This window comes from Nuphar pumila, chromosome 12 (genome assembly GCF_984573655.1).
Source record: "Nuphar pumila chromosome 12, dmNupPumi1.hap1.1, whole genome shotgun sequence".
NCBI lineage: Eukaryota > Viridiplantae > Streptophyta > Magnoliopsida > Nymphaeales > Nymphaeaceae > Nuphar > Nuphar pumila.
Window position 1 is genome coordinate 106,416,373 of NC_143260.1, and position 21,614 is coordinate 106,437,986.

Sequence of the window (21,614 nt, forward strand, 5' to 3'; positions counted from 1 at the left end):
TATATATGTTGTAAATACCAATGCAATACACTAATAATGTGAATGGTAACAGAACTAGCTGGTCAATAAAACTTATAACTCTACCTTAAAGATAAACTAACAAATAAAACTATGCAACTATTACAAATCAAACTACATCAACTAAAAACAAAACACAGCTATGATAATTGAATATGTGAGCTATGTAAAGGCATTTGAAATAGTATATGGTCAATCACAATGGCAATCAACATTCAAGCTTAATCTATAAAACATAAAACAACGTGAATACCCAATCTATGAGAAGGAATTAACTTCAATACCTACAATGAATCCTGTACCTATCCTAGATAAAATAAATTAATTGCTAACCTATATGAAAACGTTATTTGCTAACCTATTAATTTAAGTAATAAAAAAAAAACTATAAGACAAAAGACACTACTACAAAATTTTTAATTCTGGAAACGTTAATCACCTATCATGTGAACTACCCACTAGTGCACACGTGATATAAAGAGAATCAACGTTTTCATTAACGTCCACCACACTATGTGTGATTGGCGTTAATGAAAACAAACGGCTCACAACATGCATGAATTAATCTACAACAATATCGTGATTCAAAAATCATGGTATTATGCTCTTCAATACTTGATCAGTCGGGCTTGATGATGGATCTTGAAAACGTTGGCTCATGAAGGTGCAGATCCACCCCCACGCAGTTGATTCACACAGCACGCGTTATGCCTCTTATGGCGTGAACAATATCTGATCATATTCTATCTTGTGCCTTGTATTGAAACAGCATGCACAAGCCACCACCCTAACTACAGAAATAAATCGACTATCTGCTAAAAAAAAAGAAATTCACTACTACGACGATAAGAATACAAGAAAATAGCCTATGTCATATGCAATGCACATGAATGATTGTAATATGCTAAACTACGCTAAAAAAAATTTCAGATGATGCTATATGTGATAAAAATACAGAAAACCCAGAAACGTGCATGCAATGATCCTAAACTATGGAGATGGGGGAGAAAGAGATTAACCGTGATTCGCCTCCGATGGAGGAGTTGAGAAGAGAAGATGGTTGATCTAGCTGCATCCACACGGCCCCGACGAAGAAGTTGTTGCCGATGATGAAAGGGTTTGAAGCTTAAAGAAAAAGGAGAAGAGGAAGAAGAAGAAGAGAATAATAGAGAAAGAAATCGGCAAAAGAGAGAGGAGAAGCAAGGGAGAGAGAGAAGAGGGGGGCAAGAAAGAGAGGAAGCAAGAGGGCTGCTGGAAAAAACATCTTCTTCAGCCCTCTTAATCCTATTTATAATCCCTAATTAGGTTAAAAACCAGATTTTCAAAAGAGATACATGAAATTTCCAATAATTCTAAAAAGGTCTTTTCTTGAAAAATAAATTTTTCAAAAGGGTTTTTCCTAAAACTAATTAGAAACAATTAATTAAGTTCTAATCTAAGCTAAATTATGAATTAGAAAGGTTCTATCTAATAAAAATACCAAAAAACACAGGGCCAAATCGAAAAATATGGTTTTTCCTGAAAATTGAGTTTCGAAGCAAATTCTCGAAAACAACAATAAAGACGGGTTTTTAATGTGATTTTATCATGGATCATGCATAAATAAAGATAAATAAAATGCATATATTATGCATGATCACATAACTTTGTCTCGTGGAAAGAGGCAAAGCAGTTGGGCTTGAAGCCCATGCCAAAGCAGAGGACCATCGAGATTGGGAACTTTGAGGCCAAGCCCATCCTTGGTGAAGCAAGGGATGTGGCTATCCAAATTGGGAGTTAGACCGACAAAACTAACTTCTCAGTAGTGTCCTTGAACAATTTTTGAATGATTTTGGGCATGGAGTTTCTTCACAGCCAAAATGTGATGATGTTGTCAAAGTTTAACTCATTGATGATCATGGGGTCAAACTCATTGTACACAGTGAAATGTCTTACTCTTGGAGGCAAGACTTCAATGTTATCTACTATGCAATTGAAGAAGGGTGTCAAGTGGGGACAACAAACATTCCTAGTGGCCGTGTGCACCAAAGAAAGGAAGGTGGAAGCAGCAGTGTTGCCGATCCTTGCCCTACTATTAGCGAAGTTTCGAGGAGTGATGCCCATAGAACTGCCAAAGCGTCTGCTATCGAGATGCGAGGTCGACCACAAGATAGAGTTGACTTCGGGAGCAAAGACCTCTGCCATGGTCCCTTATTGCATGAGACCGACTGAATTGAAGGAGCTGTGCAGGCAGCTGGACGAGATGCTAGAGGCAGACATTATTTGTCCTTCGAAAGTACCCTTTGGTGCCCTTGTACTCTTTCAGGTGAATCATGATGGTTCCAGAAGGCTATGTGTGGATTACCGTGCATTGAACAAGGTCACGGTGAAGAACAAGTATTTGTTGCCATTGATTATAGACTTGTTCGACTAGCTAGGCAATGCCCATGTCTTTTCAAAGCTAGATTTATGATCGAGTTACTGGCAAGTGAGAATTGCTGACGATGATGAGCCAAAAACAACTTATGTCACTCACTATGGTGCTTATGAATTTCTGGTGATGCCATTCGGGTTGACTAATGCCTCAGCCACATTCACAACATTGACGAACAAGATCTTCTACCCTTAGACAATTTCGTGATAGTCTATCGTGATAATATCATGATTTACAACAGCAACATAGAGGGATATGTCGGGCACTTGCAAATAGTGTTTCAGGTGTTGAAGGAGAATGACCTTTATGTTAAGTGAGAGAAGTGTCTTTTCGGACATGAGGAGATCATCTCCCTTGGCTATGTCGTAGGGCATGTTTTTTTGCGCATAGACGGGTAGAAGATAAGTCATTCAAGAATAGAGTCTGCCAACCAAAGTACCAGAGTTGCGGTGATTCCTTGGCCTGACAAACTACTATCGGTGGTGTATCAAAGGCTACTCTCTTATTGTTGTGCCCCCCATGGATTTGCTGAAGAAGAATCTAGTATGACTCTGGACAGGAGCTTGCCAAGATGTCATCAATGGCTTGAAGAAGGCCTTGGTGAGGGAACCGTGTTGCGAATGCTGGACCACTCAAGACCCTTTGAAGTCCACACAGATGCTTCAGACTTCTCTATCGGTGGAGTTATTATGCAGGAGGGACATCCAATTGCTTACGAGAGTCGAAAGTTAAAGGATGTGGATAGGCACTATACGGTACACAAGTGTGAGATGACGACCATCATGCACTACCTCAGGACCTGGCATCACTATCTTTTGGGTGCCTAGTTTGTCATCAAGACAGACAATATCACCATGAGCTATTTCTAGATACAGAAGAAGCTAATGCCCAAGCAAACTCGATGGCAAATGTTCCTAGCTGAGTTTGACTTTGCTTTAGAGTATAAGGTGGGGAAGACCAATATTATTACTAACGCCTTGAGCTGCAAGGATGAACTAGCGATTGCATGGGTGCAACCTTCCGAAGTTCACTTGGAGGGTGCGTTGTTGAACCATATCCGTGAAAGAATACAGCAGAACACAACGACGCAACACCTTGTTTCTCTTGTGCAAGTGGGAAAGACTCGACGATTCTGGCTAAAGGATGACCTCCTTGTAACTAAAGAAGAACACATCTTCGTGCCGCGGTGGGAAAGCCTTCATCGCGAATTGCTTAAGGAGTGCCATGATACATTATAGGCCAGTCATCTAGGTCAGAATCGAACCTTAGCACTCCTTGAGCGTGGCTACTATTGGCCACATATGAGAGAAGATGTAGAGGGGTATGTGCGAATGTGCCTCATCTGCCAACAAGACAAGCATACACAAATTTGTAGATATGCACTGAGCATATTTAATTAAGTTTTAGTGCATTTATTATAAAACACGCTTTAGCATAGCGTGTTCTAATTGAGCTCAAGTTCTTTGTCATTCTTTGCCAACTCCTAACAACAGCAAAGCAGAACAAAGAAATACAAGGTTATTAACTTGCCTAAGTTATTTTGTATCATCAAGCTTTCAACTCTCTTGGATTCCAAATTCAGCATCTTCAGTTTCATACAACATAGACTTGTCAGCAGGTACCTATAAAAATCTCTATACAAAGAAACTAGGTATAAACACAATGCTAGAAACACAAAGAGTGCACAAAGGCACAAAGGAGAACACTCACAAGTGCACAAAGGCATGGCTACACATGCACAAGGGCATAAAAAATATAAACTTTGATATATGAAATCCCAAAAGGGGCTTTACTAAAGCTATATAGAACTCAAGGGGGAACACCCCTATTTATACAATGGGAGACCATGGAGGGGCTCCCAATATGATCATTGGGACCCCTTCAACGGTCATAATTAGGACTGTTGGAGGGCCCAACGATTATATTGGGTGGGCCTCTCCATGTGCTAAAAAGCAAAAAGATAAAAAAATAAAATAAAAAGAAATAAAGAAATAAAAAAAACTAAAAATTACATACATATTCTTATAAGAAAGAATATGCGTAAAAGGAGGAGAAAAGATGAATATACCCTTATCGTTTATGAATATATATATATATATAATTAGATAGATACATATACATATATATATATATATATATATGAGATATATATGTATATGTATCTCTCTCTCTATATACAAATATATATAAAAGATACAATACATAATTTAACACCCTCCCTCAAACTTAGGCTCACACTTGGACAATTCAACATTTTACTATCGAAAAAAAGACAATAGGGTGTAGATATGTGTTTAAAATTAAAACAAAAAAGTGATGGGTCTCTTGAGAGATATAAAGCAAGGCTAGTTGCAAAACGATATTCTCAAGAATATGGTATAGATTACGAGAAGACCTTTGCCCCAGTATCTCGTATGACTATAGTTAGGACTCTAGTTGCAGTAGCATCCATTAGAAAATGGTCGATATATCAGTTAGATGTTAAAAATGTATTCTTAAATAAAAACTTAAATGAAGTATACAAGGATCCTCTCCTTGGTCTAACTATTGAAAATGACATGGTTCTTCATCTTCAAAAGACTCTATATGGGATTAAACAAGCCCCTAAAGCATGGTATGATCGATTTAGTGGTACGATGTTAAAACTTGAATTTAAATCTTGTTATATTGACACTGCTCTTTTTGTGAGATCTATAAGTACCTCATTGATCAGTCTTCTTTTGTATGTTGATGATATGATCATCACTGAGAGTGATAAAAAAGAAATTGAAGATATTAAAATTTTGCTTAAAAAATCCTTTGATATGACTGACCTTGGTTTTTAGATACTTCTTAGAAATTGAAGTAGCCTATTCACTAAGAGGATACATTTTATCTCAAATAAAATTTGCAGCTGATATTGTTGAGCATTCAGGAATCACTGACACAAAATAAGATGATACTCTTAAAATGATAAATGCGAAAATATGAGTTGAAGATGAAGTGCTATTAGATGATCCAACTCCTTATCGACAACTTATTAGATCATTAATGTACATGTCCATTACAAGGCCAGATATTGCACATGTCGTACACTCTAGGAGTCAATTTCAACATGCGCCCATGATGGTTCACATGAGTATAATATTAAAAATAGTTCAATACATTAAGATAACCATATCTAAAGCGTTATTCTTATCCTCTTCTTCATCCTTAAATCTTATTGTTTATATTGATTCTGACTGGGGAGGAGATCCCAATAACCGTCACACAACTACTGGCTTTTGTATATTTTTAGGTGATTTCCTCATTTCTTGGCGATGCAAAAAACAACAGAAAATATCTTTATCCTCTATGGAAGCTAAGTACAGAGCAATGGCTACCACAACCCCTGAAGGAGTGTGGATGAGAGCACTACTTTCCAATATGGGTGTTGATGTCTCTGAATCTTCAAAACTATGATGTGATAACAAAAGTATCATCTATATAGCCAGCAAACACACATTTCATGAGCGAACGAAACACATTGAGATGGATTGTCACTATGTTCACAAAAAAAGAAATTTTGAATGAGACTATTACGTTGCCATATGCCCAGTTTGAATTTCAGATTGCAAACTTCTTCACCAAAGCTCTTCCACTACCCCATTTTTTTGTATCTTAGCAAACTTTCGGTGATTTCACCGTAAGTTTGAGGAGGAGTGTTAAAATTATATGTATACAAATACCCAACAAGGGTATTTCTATATTTTTTGTATGTAGTGCAGTCCACTAGGGACTTAAGTGTAATACTTGTCTTTCTTTTTAGTTTTTTTGTTTTTTCAAACTTTGTAGCAATCATATTTATGACCGTTACTGTTGGACTGCCTCCCACTCCTTGAGTGAGGCGCTATAAATAGAGCCTCACTCCCTAAGTGTATTGTAATGCTCTTTGAAGCATTTTGATATTTTATACAAAGGCTCTCTCTCTCTCTTTTCCAATAGGCTCTTTATGCCTTTTTGCTGTTTTATATTTCATCTCGTATGAGATTGTAATCGGTTCATTTGAACCTCAATTCGTGTGTGTATAAGCCCTTTGTTGGCATTATATTTACTCATCCTTGTTTCATTACACATAACTGCTGGAATCCCAAACCCCAAGCCTACATTCTCTTGGATGTAGACCAAAATAGAGGCAACAAGTGCACCAAATGGATAAAAAAGTAGAACCAATTGAAGAAGGAACTCTTCCTTTTCTTTTCTTCCTGGTCAGTTTCATCAAACTGATATACTCCAAAGGATGACACACAAGGCTTAATTCCACCAGTCCCCAGAGCAATTAGATAAAAAGCCACAAAGAACACAGCTACATTTCCACTTGTTGCATGGCATTTGCCATCATGGCATGCTGGCTTCAGTCCATTTACTGATGCAGATAGAGTCAACAGTGTCATTCCCTGTAACAAATCCAATTCTTCCTCATTTTACTCAATGTGATTATTAAGTAAAATTGGGCTAACTTGAATAAAAGTTTCTGAATGCTTCATGTCCACACAAATCTTACCAAAACGTGAATGGAAGAGAAAATAGCATAACCCAGAATCGCCCCAAGTATGCATCGGCAAGAAAGGCTCCAATCAGTGGAGCGACGTAGCATGTTCCTGACCAATTTGTGACATTTTTGGATGCTTGGGCACTGCCCTGATTAAGACGATCGATCAAATAGTTCACCAGATTTGTGTTCATTCCATAGTATGCAAATCTTTCTCAGCATTCGTTTCCTGTAAAGCAGGCATGCAAATCAGAGTGTATAGCACAAAATGGCAGCATGCACTAGCCCAGAGAATGATTGATACAGTATACCTAGGATGAAGGGGCAAGTTTTCCAATTTCCAGTTTTACTCCTGCTGGCAGGGTTGCCTTTGATATCCACAATCCCATCTCCTGTGTATATATCATTGTCTGCCATATGTGCTTATTGGCCTACAATTCAGATGATACAAAGTGAACAATTAATAGCAAGATGGTATCTACTGGTTCACCAAGATGCTACAGTGCTACACAAATCATGTATTCTTAAATAAAAAATAGAAATAAATTCTACAATGATTCTGCTTAAGGATTACAGATGAGTCTCCATGAAAGTATCTACCCGAAACAGATGTCGTTTGTTGTCTAATATAAGGGTGCACAGAATTCTGAATAAGAAAATAAGAATATAGAAAGAATAAAAGCAGTAGTATATATTATGGTGACATGTTCAGCGGGAGTCCAAGACAGAACACTAGAAATACATTATTCAAGAGAAGCAGATGACTCAAGATGGTCCAATCCACATACTGACCATTATGATTGGATAAGACGAGAATGGAGAAAGAATTAATGGAATAAGAGCTACACTATTAGATCTCTCTTGAGTAAAGAGAAACAAATTGTTATATTTTCTGAATATAAAAGCTGTTATGCATGTGAATTGCAGCAAAAAGGCCAAGCTACATGAAATTTCACTAATGCTACAAAAAATCTATTATTTGTGTTAATGGCATTCACAACAGTGGTTAACAAGTGATAAATCATATCCAAAGATATCACTCCAAATGAAAACCACCATTGATGACAACAAAGTAAAGGAGCCAAAAACTAAGAAATTTTCTGCTGCTTTTCTTTAAAGAAAAATAGAACAGATTTGTAGTAATAAAATTCATGTATCATATAATATGAAGAAGCATCTTAAAAAAGTGCGTACCACTGCGCTTACCTGTTATCCGAATTGTCGTTTAGCTAGATATTATGGACCAGACGTGCATGAGAAAATAGGTGCCCAGATTATAAAATGGAAAATATTGTTGAAAAATGAGCACCTACATTTGCATAATCATGCCGTCAATTTTGTCAAAGAACAATAATCATTTAAAGATGCACGAGCAGGCAGAGTGAAAGAAGCTGATAGTGCTTGGAAGTTAAAAACCAAAAAAGAGAAGCATAAAAGCATCAGCAAAATAGTGTCCGTATCTCAAATGGATTAGACTTAGCTATACACATTGTCCATATTCCTTGATAACCTTCTTTTACTAGTATCAAAACTTACTGTCACATTTTATTCTTTGTGCATTCTCCCATGAAAAAGAAGAATGATCTCTTCCACTTGCAGTTGACAGTTCTGGCTCTAGACGTTATTCAGAGTCAATTAGCTCACCTAGTTCCATTCACCAACAGTACATATTTTTCATCTTCGACCACTCAATCTATGAGAAAATGGAGCATCATTTTTGCCTGAGAACACCATACAGAAAACTGACTTCAAATACAGTTGCAATAAGCTTAGTGAAACTCAGCCAACAACCAAACTAAGAGGCAAAGACAGCACAGAGGAACACATTGTAAGCTGCACATATGGGTTAACTGAGCTGAACTCAAGTTTGGTTAAGCTTGACCCAGGCGAGATCAAGCACCCATGCTTAAGCACAGCTTGAACTTAAGCCAAGCTCAAACCCCTTATTCTTCTGTTGATCTGAGCTTGAACAGCCTAGACTCGGGCTTGCCTTGGCTTGGCTTGGCTTGTGGGCACAGCCCTAACTGTTGCTGTTCTCTCCATCTGCAACTTTCCATTTAAATCATGTTTATATGCTTTTTATGTTTTTATTTGTTGTATGCATGTGGATGTTTCTTCATTTTCAGACCTCTTTAAGAATATCTGCTTCCATTTTCAAGGATGATTGGCATGTTGCTTGATCTTTGTTCGATGTTTTCAGATATGAAATTTGATGAATTTTATGCAATAAAATTGCATGTGTTTCGTTTACTTGCGAAGAAAATATTTTGTTTTGGAGTGATAACTGCTTTATAATAAATGAGTAGAACAACCTCAAATTATAGTCAGAACTAAGCTGCCGTTGCATGTGTTTTGCTAATTCTTTTTATGTGCTCAAGTTAACAAGTTACAATCTCCGTGCAGCTTTTTTGATAGAGCATCTGTTCAGACAGAACATGATCAAGTGAAGGGTATCCCTAATCCATGGAGACTATGCACAGTGACACAGGTAGAGGAGCTCAAGTCCCTCATCAGGATTCTTCCCATCTGGGCCTGTGGCATTATTTTTTCCACAGTATACAGTCAGATATCCACCATGTTCGTCGAGCAAGGTGACAAAATGGATCCCAGCATTGGTCCGCACTTTAACATCCCGGCTGTAGCTCTCTCCATATTTGACACACTCAGTGTCATCGCCTGGGCTCCGATCTATGATCGGATAATTGTGCCGCTTGTTAGAAAGCACACAGGCAGTGAGAGAGGCTTCACCCAGCTCCAACGGATGGGAATTGGGCTAGTCATCTCTATCTTCTCCATAATTGTTGATGCAATTATTGAGATCATCAGACTTGATGTGGTAAAAAAGCATAACTACTATGAACCAAAGCATATGCCAATGTCAAATTTTCTGGCTAGTTTCTCAGTACTTCCTCATTGGTGCTGCGGAGGTCTTCACGTTTATCGAACAGTTGGAGTTCTTCTATGACCAAGCACCGGATGCTATGAGGAGCTTGTACCGCACACTGTCGCTTAGTATGAATGCACTGGGCAACTACTTGGGCACTCTTCTGGTCATTATAGTAACCATTGTGACGACGCAGCATGAAAAACGGGTTGGATACCTGATAATGTCAATCGTGGTCATCTTGATTACTTCTTTTGGTTGTTTGACATCTTAAGTGTTCTGAACTTCATGGTGTATGTTGAAGACGACATGTGGGTTTCAAGCAAATCAGAAAAGAGAGAGAGAGAAAGAAAGAATCGTATATTGCTAATTAGGTCTAATCTCACTTAAATAAAGAGATTAGACTAAAATACCTTATTTACAATAATGCCCCTGACCTCTTGAGTAGTTACTAAACTACCCATATGCAACGATGATTGCTTCTCAACACTCCCCCTCTAGCTGGAGCATATATATTAATAATGCTCAGCTTGTCACAACATTTTGAAAAAAATTGAACTCATTAAGGGTTTTGTGAAGACATCAGCAATTTGGTTATCTGAAGATATGTGCTTGGTGCAAATGTATCAAGTCTGAACTAGGTCACGTACATAGTGACAATCCACCTCAATATGCTTTGTTCGTTCATGAAATACTGGGTTATTAGCAATATAAGTGGCAACTTTATTATCACATATCATCTCCATAGGTAATAAGACTTTCACTTGAAGATCAGTCAGCATAGATTTAACCCACATCATCTCAGCAGCAGTTTGAGCCATAGCCCGATATTCTGAATCAGTGCTCGACCTGGCAACAACAGTTTGTTTCTTACTTCTCCAAGTAACCATATTCCCTCCAACAAACACACAAAATCCAGTTGTGGATTTTCTGTCAACAACTGACCCTGTATAATCTGCATCTTAATAGGCAGTAACATCTAAAGGCGGGTTTTGTTTAAGCCATAGTCCTTTACCAGGGGAGAACTTTAGATATTTGAGAATCATCATTGTAACATCCTAGTGAGTATTTGTAGGTTTGTCCATAAATTGACTTATCTTGCTCACGGCTAAAGATATGTTAGGTCTAGTCACAGTCACATATAATAGCTTGCCAACCAAGGAGCGATAACGACTATAGTCCACATACTCTGATTTTTCATCAAACAGATGAGACTTGGGATCCATATGAATCCTTGTAAGTTTGGCACCTAACATCCCTGTCTCCTTCAGCAGGTCCAAGACATATTTTCGTTGTGACAGAACCAGTCCATCTTTACTCCTTGCAACCTCTATGACTAAGAAATATATGAGTGGTCCCATATCCTTAGTCACAAAGTATTTCTAAAGATGGGACTTTATGTCAGAAATATCTTTTTCACTGCTTCATGTGACTATAATGTCATTAACATATACTATCATGACCACAATCTTTGTGCGGGTCTTTTTAATAAAAAGAGAGTGATCTGAGGTAGAGCGAACAAACCCAAATGCTGACATGACCTCAGCCAGCTTGGAGAACTACACACGGGGACTCTGTTTGAGACCATAGATTGCCTTGTTCAACTTGCACACCTTTTGACACTCCCCCGAAACTTTGAACCCCAGAGGTTGCTGCATGTAAACTGTCTCCTCCAAGTCTCCATACAGAAAGACATTTTTTACATCAAACTGATATAGAGACTAACCATGGTGCACTGCGACTGACAAAACAAGATGAATAGTCCCAAGACGAGCAACAAGAGAGAAAGTTTCAAAGAAGTCCACCCCATAAGTTTGAGTGTAGCCTTTCACAACAAGGTGAACTTTAAACTTTTCAAGCGATCCATCTGAGTTATACTTAATAGTATAGACCCATTTACAACCAACAATTTCAGCCTCAGGTGGAGGATCAACTAAGTCCTATGTTCTCTGAGAAAGCAGTGCATTCATTTCATCCTGCATGGTCTTTGCCCATGTGGGGTCTAGAAGAGCATGATGATGATTGAGAGGAACTGAGGTAGCAGATAATGCTAATACAAAATTCTTCATATTTTCACCAAAGAAATAGGATGAAGCGTATATTGCCTTTTTCCTTTCCGAAGAGAAATAGGTAAATCACCATCAACAAGAGAATCAGTAGAGTTAGGAACACTCACCTCTGGAGAAGCTGATGACACAGGCATAAAGTTGGGTGGAGCTCGATGTGTATACACCACAGGAGGATTTTTGTAACTAGACAAAGTCAGACTGAGAACAAGAGACTCAAAACTAACAGACTCTAATGGAAAAGGAGGAACAGGAAGAGGGAATGAATCACCTTGACTAGCATGTATTCTCGAAGAAGTACTAGAAAAATATGGGATGGACTCAAAAAAGGAAACATTCGCACTGACATACTCTCTTTGGGATATGGGATCATAACATCGATATCCTTTTTTATTCTTGGGATACCCAACAAAAATATATTTTATAGATTGGGGTGACAATTTTGGGACCAAGTTTATGAACAAAGCACACACAACCAAACACCTTTGGTGAGATAGGAAACAAAGGAGCTTCGGGTCTGAGAATTTGAATGAGAATATGATCCCCTACAGAGGTTGAAGGCATACGGTTTATTAGGTATCCCGCAATTAGAACCGCATCTCCCTAGTAAGATGCAGGCATATTAGATTGAATCATAAGGCAACGGGCAACATTTAGAATGTGTCTATGCCTGCGCTCCGCTACTCCATTCTGTTGCAAGGTATGAAGACAAGAAGTCTGAGGTTGGATCCCAAGATTTTTGTAAAATTGTAATAATTCAGAGGATTTGAATTCAAGAGCATTGTCAGTGCGAACAACTTCGACACAAGAATTAAAATAGGTTTTTATTTCAATAATCAAGGATTTAAGAATAATGGGGGCTTTAGCCTTATCTTTTAACAAGAATACCCAAGATAATCTGAAAAAATCATCTACAATGACTAAATAATGACACTTAGAATGACTAGGAATTCTACTTGGACCTCAAACATCAACATGAAGAAGATCAAACAAATTTTGACTTGAAGGACTCTGACCGGACGGAAATGAACTCCTATGATGCTTTCCAAGCTGACATGCTTCACATAGCAGAGTAGTGGATGGCGAGATGTGAGGAATAACTCTACGCAATTTAAGCAACGAAAGATGACCAAGACGATGATGCTAAAGCAGCGGACTAGAAGAAGACTCAACTGCGGAATGAACAGAGCTAACTGGTTGGTGTAGATAATAGACTTCACCTTCCTCATAGCCTCCACCAATTGTCTTTCCTGTCAGCAAGTCCTGAAAAGTGCAACATGCAGGATCAAATATTACTCAACAATTTAATTCCTTTGCAACACGAGTAACAGATAACAAATTTTGAGGGAATGAAGGGGCATGGAGAACATTTGATAACTGAAGAGTAGGGGATATGGAGATATTTCTTTGGCCAACAATGAGAGAGGAACTCCTATCGACAAAAACAACCTTTTTATGATTAGCAACACTATTTAACTTTGAAAAATCATATTCATTTCCACACAAATGGCTAGATGCTCCAGAATCAATAATCCACCTACTACCTTGGCAAGATAATTCATCACCTGCATAACATGCAATATCAACCACAGGGGAACTAGATGGAATATGTGCCAACAAATCATCATACTCAACATGAGTGAGTATAACCGAATTACTAGGAGGAACAGTGGGGGAATCAGGTTTGGCCACTTGTGCTATAGGAACAACTTTAGCTGAAGATGCGGGAGGTCGTCCATTCTTGTCAAAACATCTATCTTCTAAATGCCTAAATCTTTTGCAGTAGGTACAATGGAGCTTGCCTTGTCCTCCCAGGCCTCGATCATGTCCACGACCTCGAGAATTAAGAAGAAAACCTCAACCTCGGCCATAGGAAACATATAGAGTAGAGGTTTGTGATTCCAATTGAGATGAAGAAAGGGACATGGCAAGCCTGCTTAGTCGATTATATGCCTAAGTAAGAGTGGGAACATCTGAGCCTGTCAACATCTGAACTTTGGCAACTAAGAATTCAGCTGACAGGCGTGCAACCATAGTATGCTCCTGGTATTGTTTTTGTTTGTCACAGCACAATAGTCTATGTGCATTTAGTCTCTCAAAGGTTGCCTTCACAGAGGCATAGTACTGGGCTAGAGTTTGCTATCCTTGCTGCAATTTATAGATCTCCTGCTCTACTTGAAGAATCCTACTAACATTAGTTTCCTGAGAGTAAGTGTCGTGCAAATTATCCCACATTTGTTTTGCGGTGGTATAATAAATAAGCCCATCGGCTATATGAGGTTGCACACTATTCATAATCCATGACATGATAATATCATTGTCCTCTTTCCATGTAACATACTTTTCAGTTTTGTCTTTAGGCTCATTTTCCAACAAAATATATTTTCTATGATGCCCTGAGACAGACATCATGAACGTACGAGACCACCTAACATAGTTAGTCTCATCCAGCTTTACCGATGATCCATATGAAAAGGGATTTGCAAAGGCTTTATAATCAACCACTGTTTCAGACTTCATATCCGACTTCTGTGTTTCAGCCATGGGATAAGATAATGGGTTTGTTCCAAAATGCAGGTATAACCACACGCAAACACACCCTGCTGAAACTCGGATCTGATGCGCACCAACTACCAACTATGAACTCGACTATATCATATTTTAATTACACTTATAAAACTGATATACACGACCAATGACTGTAACACAATGACTGTAACACGTTGTTCAGATCCACAACCTGCATATATAACTTGAATTGAACTTTACCTAAACCATCCACCTCACAAAGGAACTGCGACAAGTTGCATACCTCGACCACACAACCAATTTCATATCTGAATTATATAGATCAGATCTGATCTAATCCACGTCTGCAACCTTAGAATCTATCAAGATCGAGATGCAACTGGTTTATGACAGACGCTGCAGGCTTCTTCGACATCCACACTACCACCATCAACACAATCTGAAGTCAGATCCAAAACAGTCGGGTCATCACGCGATCCAGGCTGCAGTTTGGGTCAGACGTCCGATCGAAAAACAGACGTCTCCCTGCTCCTACCATGTACAATGATCTCAGCTTCCACACGCACACCAATCGTTGTAGACACTGTCAACGATCACCACCCGATCTGCGTTTCTGCTAGAGGAGGAAGATGGGTTGATCAGATCAGACGTTGTACACTGGCTTCAGATCTGCGTTTCTGCTGCGACGCTGAACCCAATCCATATGTGGGTCGATCAAGTCAGATGCCCAGAGCAACGTTTTGCTCAGATACCATGTTGAAGACGGCTAGGGTTTCAAGCAAATCAGAAGAGAGAGAGAGAGAGAGAGAGAGAGAGAGAGAGAGAGAATCGTATGTTGCTAATTAGGTCTAATCTCACTTAAATAGAGAGATTAGACTAAAACACCTTATTTACAATAATGTCTTTGACCTCTTGAGTAATTACTAAACTACCCATATGCAACGGTGCTTCTCAACAGTGTGCTTGTGGATTGCAAGCTGGTACAAGTACAAGAAGACACCAAGAGGCTTTAACTGAGTCATTTCTGGCAGATCAGAAGAACTATGATCTCTGAATTATATGTTTAGGCAGTACCATATCTTTAGCTTCCTTCCTTGGTCAGATTTTATGTGCATTAATGGGCTTTTGAAACTCAATTATGCTATTATGCTTCTGTAAAAACGGGTGTATTTGGTTTCATATTCTTTGGCTGTTTCTGCAGGAGAGATTGTGATTTCAGTATATATGCATGGATGGATAGAAAATGTGATTTCAGTATACTTTTGGAATGGTTGGGATAAGATATGATCCAAAACCTACCTAGTTTGTTCACACAATTGGTTGGATAACAATGAGACTCATTTGATCATATTAGTGACACAATTGCTGATCAATTGTTCTAGAGTTTCATTTCTTCCGTCACTGAACAATTGTGTGACAGTATTCTTTTTTCATAATGCTTGCATAATCCAGTAAAACTGCATTCAGAAAATTACTGATTTTAGCATTTTCATTTCAAAATACAGCATAGCATTTCGTTAAATTGAAAGCGTGACCATATCCCACGGCAATCTCATGATAGCATGGTTTCTGAGCTCATTATCGTGATGAAGACTGCAATAGGATTGTATTATACTGATTATTGAACTATGCAATCAACACCAACCATATTTGAACACCAAGAAATCACATTCCAAGGCTGTTAGTCTACAAGGAAAGCTTACATATTAAGACGCTGACACGGTAGAAGTGAACTCATCAAACATGTGCAGAAAGGATAATAAAAGATCTGAACTGCATAAACAGAGAAAGAAAGCCTAGTCCCACAACAAGAAAAATCAACGATGGGAGACCAAAATATGTTTTGATTCTGTGGAAAAGACCTCGTTGACCGAGAAAAAAGCACAGTTTACATATAAATACCGACATGCACCTAGAAGCAGCTAAGTGATGCGGGTTAGGCTCAAAATTATTTGAGCAAGAACTAAAGTAGAAAGAACTAAACGACTCGGCTAGAAGTCATGATAAAAGATACATCTCAGAATGAAGAAATAATAAAGAGAAGCACCATAAAAAAAGAAAGTGAAAAACTTAGAGCAGGAACATGACCCGCAAAAATAAATGAATTGTATGAAACGTTCCAACAACTATAGAACTAACCTGCTTTAGCGAAGTTCTAAAACAAATGGAAAACCTCACATTTTGTCAAGTAAAGAACATATCTCAGATAAAAAAATTTTCAATCTCATGATCGCCCTGGTGTCCATAGTTCAATCAATGGCCGTTTAGAACGTCAAGTAGCCAAACCAATTGAGTCATTCAAATCAGACAATTAGAAATTTAGAACATAACTTTTAGCACATTCAAATTTCCAAACAGGCATAGGATATATATCCTGATGGAAAAGTTTAGCTGAACAGTTAAACCCAAGGAAAAGCCCACAATATATGAGTTTCAAGGACATAAGACTTTAATTCTTCTGCATTATTTAGAAGACAATTTGAAGTTTTACTCCATCTTATCCTATAAATCCATGCTATATCCTCAAAACAGCGCTAATCCTTGATTTGATATTTTTTCCTCCACTATTTCTGCACATACATAATGTAAATATGACATGACGATGGAACGTCACCCCATCTAACTGCATGCATGCTTTGGAGGCAAATAGGGAAACTAGAGAAAACTATGAAAAACATGAAGCAACACCCAATGCCACACCAGCTCAAACCTGAATTCAAGGAATACGCTTCTCATTTTCTCTGGGCATGGCATGCTGCTATAAGCCTTTTTTTATGACAAGGAACCCTAGTCGAGAACAGGGCCACTTAATGGGCCCACCTACCAGCGAGACAAACCCCAGGTGGGGCCCACGACCACCATGCCTTACGTGTCCCACCTTTGAAAGCTTTGGATACACCCATGCACCAGTGAGGTTTGATCAGGCGCCTTTATCTCAACGCTTTCACAATCACCCCCGCCGGCCATGTGGCGCGTCCCCGTGGCAGAGATAAAGTGTTTTGAAAACCATAACAATGCTTCCACAACTTACCAGTAACATCCATTTGTCTTTGTGGTGCACCGTGAAGGAGGGTTGTCAGTGAGCTAGACATCCAACCACAAAAAAGCTATTGTAAAATGCATAATTAAAATGGCTTGTAAACTGAAAGATCTCATTATCATGAAAGTACAGCAACCATGAGTCTTCGATGAGCATTTACTTCATCACAGTGAAAAAGGAAATGTTCATTATAATGAACAACCATTAGAAAATTTGCATATAGTCTTTCCATAGCTGACAAATAGCAACCAGGTTGGTAGCGTATACAAAAAGGAGTACCAATACTTTTGACAATTTTTTTTTTTACATAAAGTTCCCAAAAGATGGACATATGCTGACACTTTTTTAAGCACCTCCATATCGAATGACCCATTCACATTATACATGTCTACTGGTTAAACAGTTCCAAACACTTTATGGATTAGAAACCACAAAAGAGCTGAAAAAAGTGGAAGCATGATTAGACCAGGCAAACATCTTGTCTTAATAGAACTCCTGTTTAAATTCTCCAGTCAACTACCAACAATGAAGCACCTAGAATCTGCTTCTTTATTCTCTATATTCATACTAAACTTTATCACTTTTTACCCACCACATTCTCATCAAAGATTGAAGTATCATGAACCACAAATATATCAATAGCTAATCTCTGATGTGTATATCAAAACCAAAAAGTGGAAATTAACCAGGACAGTCAGAAAGCCAACATATACAAGCAGTTTTATACTGTCTGCAATACATGACAGCATAAACAATAATACCCTTTAAATGGAGTATAGAGTCGCATGAAAACACAGGTCGAATGAACCACTCCCTTTTTAATTATTTCATTTCTGTTTCTTTAATTAAATGTCGCCTAATGGGCATGTGAAGGTAATGGTAATCAGTGACAAAAGGAAAAAGATAAAAGCAAGCACCAAAGAAACATAGAACCTTCCAACCAAATACAAACCAAACCACATACTGAATACTTCCATGCTACAAACTTTGCTTTAGCAAAGCATAATGCAACCTCAAGCCAAAAAGAACCTCTCCAGTGATAAATTTGCATCACCATGACCCACATTGCTGAGAAACACAAAATTAGCCAAGGATAATCTTATTTACCATGGTATTAACATGGAATATTACTCAAACATATAGACATCCTTCCAAAACAAGAAGCTGCCCGTCACTTTAGAGCATTTGATCCGCTTATCTGTCTAACAAGAAAAGACCAAGAAATTTATCCTCCAATAACAGATAATATGGCAACATAGATTAACATTAAAATCATTATATGAATGGTGAAACCTGATCTATTCCATATTCTCCACTTAACCATTCATCAGCTTGATCTTCCAATTCCCACCTAAGAACGAATCAATAAAGCCGCAGGACGCTCCTTGCAAACGAATGTGAGTTCTTCACCCTTCTGTTCCCCATGCTTCCGCTTTTCCTGCTGCTTCTCAATGGCGTTAAGTAGAACCTGAGAAGCCCGTTATCGATATGGCTTGGGGAGTAGCGAGCGCTCCGGTCCCGTTCCAAGACGGCCTCGTCCCTCTTCTTCAACTTTTTCTTCTTGTGTAAACTGGCTTTCGAGAATCCGAAGCTCCCATTCATCTCCATCCCCTGATTCCGATAGTCCCCAAAGGAACTCCGGCTACGAGAGCTCCTAGAACTCATGCTGCTGTTACACCGGAAGTCCCTGTGGTTGAGTCCGGCAAAGTGACCGCCATTGACGCCACTGTGGTGTTCCTGCCAGGACTCCGAGAAGGAGCGCTCAATGCCGTTGCTTCTGCAATCACGGTCGTCTTCCTTCGATCTCCGGTGGATGAACCCCCAAATGCTCCACCTCCGGGACTTCCTCATCCGTTTGGAATCGCCGCCGATCTCTCCGAAGCTCCCGGAGAAATCATCCCTCATGGAGTAATCACGGAAGTTGGCGCTACCTTGAAAATCGTCGGAAATCGCCAGAGAAACCCGAGAAGGAGCATTGCAGCTCACAACCGGCAATTCCTCGGCTACCATGTTCTGGCTACGGGAGAAGCTCTTCCGACGCTGCGAAGAAGACGAGTCGGAGTAATAGTCCCTGGACTGCGTAGACCCACCGGGGGTGGCCGCGTCCTCCTGGACGGGGATCAGGTTGTCGAGTCGGCCGACAGTGTCGTCTCCGCCAGAGACGGCCGGCCGTGAGAACATCCTCCCGATTAGGTACCCGTCCCAAGAAGCCCTAGGCTCGTCCAAGGAGAACCGCGGCAAGTCCCACGAGTTCCGGCCGGCATCGAGCGAGAACCTCGGCTCCGTGTCGCACGACCGCCTCGCCGTGTCGGTGATCTCCGACGCAGCCACCGCCGTGGCCGCGGGCTTCTTGCTCCGCTGCTTCCTCCGCCACTTCTGGATCCTCTTCGTGAAGACGGAAGCCAGCCAGAAGCCGCCGGCAGCGTCCTTCCTCCTCTCTGACGGCTGCTTCTTCGCCGTGGATGGCGTCCTAGTGTCGAGTTCGATGTGCGCCTTCATCGTCCTCACATCGCAGAGGTCCTCCACCCGATCTCCCTCCATCGAAACCCTAACCTCCTCCGGAGGAGGAGCCCGAACCTCCCTCTCCGGAACCCTAGATTCCTCCATTCCCCTCTCCTCCTCCTCCTTCTCCTCCTCCAGCTCCTCTTCCTCCCGGGTCTCGAACACCGTACGGACTAACCCGGCGCCACCGGCGGCGGCGGAGTTCCGGTCGAGCTCGATCTCGCCCCAGGCCTCCCTCCCGACGACGGCATTCTCGTCGTCGAGGTGGAAGAGCGACCAGAGCGTGTTCCGAACCCTAACGTCACACGACTTCCTCTGCGGCTCCAGGTGCCCGGACGTCGAGCACTCCGACCGCCCCCTCGCCGAGAAAGACCTCGTCCGGCGGAGCTCCGGCGCGATCCCGGCAACGGCGGCGCGTCCGCCCCGGAATATCCCGGCCTTGAGGCTGGCCGCAACCGCCGCCGCTCCGGCGGAGGCCGACGGCTTCATCCGGCGGGTCTCCGGGTCGAACCCTTCAAGCCGCTCCCGGAGGCATGACGCGCAGACGCCGGTGACGGCCTCGTCGGGGTGCGCGGAGCAGCCGGGGCGTCGGGGTGGCCCTGGGAGTCGGAAATTGTCCACGTTCATCTCAGCCGTCCGATCGCCTCTACCCTCCTCTCCCTCGCTCACTATCCACCGTTCGATCCCTTCAAACCCCCCTCCCTCCCTCCTCTCTCTCTCTCTATCTCTTCTTGTTCACTTAAGAGAGAGAGGGTGTGTGTGTGTGTCTGTGTGAGTCGAGTGAATGCTTGCGTGCTTAGAGTTTAAGCCTTATGAGAGAAAAAAATAAAAAAAGAAATTACAGACTCTTTCTTTCTCTCTCTTACTCTTGCTTCGTTTTCAAAGATTCCTGCAAAGCAGAAAAGCAAAAGCAATCATGCCCCCACTTCTGCTTTTTTTTTCTCTCTCTTCCTTTTTTTATACCTTTTTTTTTAATTTATTTTTCAAATAAAATGACATTTTTGTTTATTTTTAAAAGAAAAAAAGAGTTTGAAAATTAGAAAAATAAAGGGAAAAATATCACATCTTTTGGGGAGCCGTTATAAAAAAAGGAAAAAATAGCAATTTTGTTTATTTGTAAAGGAAAAAAATAGTTGGAAAATTAGAAAAATAAAGAGAAAAATGTCACATCTTTTGGGGAGCCGTTATTAAAAAAAAGGAAAAAACCCCCTTTTTTTTACCTATCTTCCTTTTTTATACCTTTTCTTGAATTTCTTTTTAAAGAAAATTGTATTTTTTTATTTTTAAAGGAAAAAGAAAGTTAGAAAATTAGAAAAATAAAGGAAAATAAAAGAGAAAATGTCACATCTTTTGAGGAGCCGTTATAAAAAAAGGAAAAAACAGCATTTTTGTTTATTTTTAAAGGAAAAAGAGAGTTAGAAAATTAGAAAAATAAAGGAAAATAAAGAGAAAAATGTCACATCTTTTGGGGAGCCGTTATTAAAAAAAAGGAAAAAACCCCTCCTCTTTTTTTCTCTTCTTTTTTATACTTTTTCTTGAATTTCTTTTTAAAGAAAATGGCATTTTGTTTATTTTTAAAGGAAAAAGAAAGTTGGAAAATTAGAAAAATAAAGGAAAAAAATGTCACATCTTTTGGGGAGCCGTTATAAAAA

The 21,614-nt window shown here is 39.8% G+C and overlaps 1 protein-coding gene and 1 pseudogene across 1 annotated transcript; one reads left to right on the plus strand and one right to left on the minus strand.

Moving 5' to 3' along the window:
• The first annotated feature begins 2,976 nt into the window (after nucleotides 1-2,976).
• On the plus strand, nucleotides 2,977-10,099 carry LOC149821485 (protein NRT1/ PTR FAMILY 8.1 pseudogene; annotated as a pseudogene).
• Nucleotides 10,100-18,822: 8,723 nt separating this feature from the next.
• LOC149821486 (protein OCTOPUS-like) lies at nucleotides 18,823-20,589 on the minus strand. The gene has a single exon (XM_089981957.1). The coding sequence runs from the start codon at nucleotides 20,587-20,589 to the stop codon at nucleotides 18,823-18,825; it is 1,767 nt and encodes a 588-aa protein (XP_089838083.1).
• Nucleotides 20,590-21,614: the final 1,025 nt, after the last annotated feature.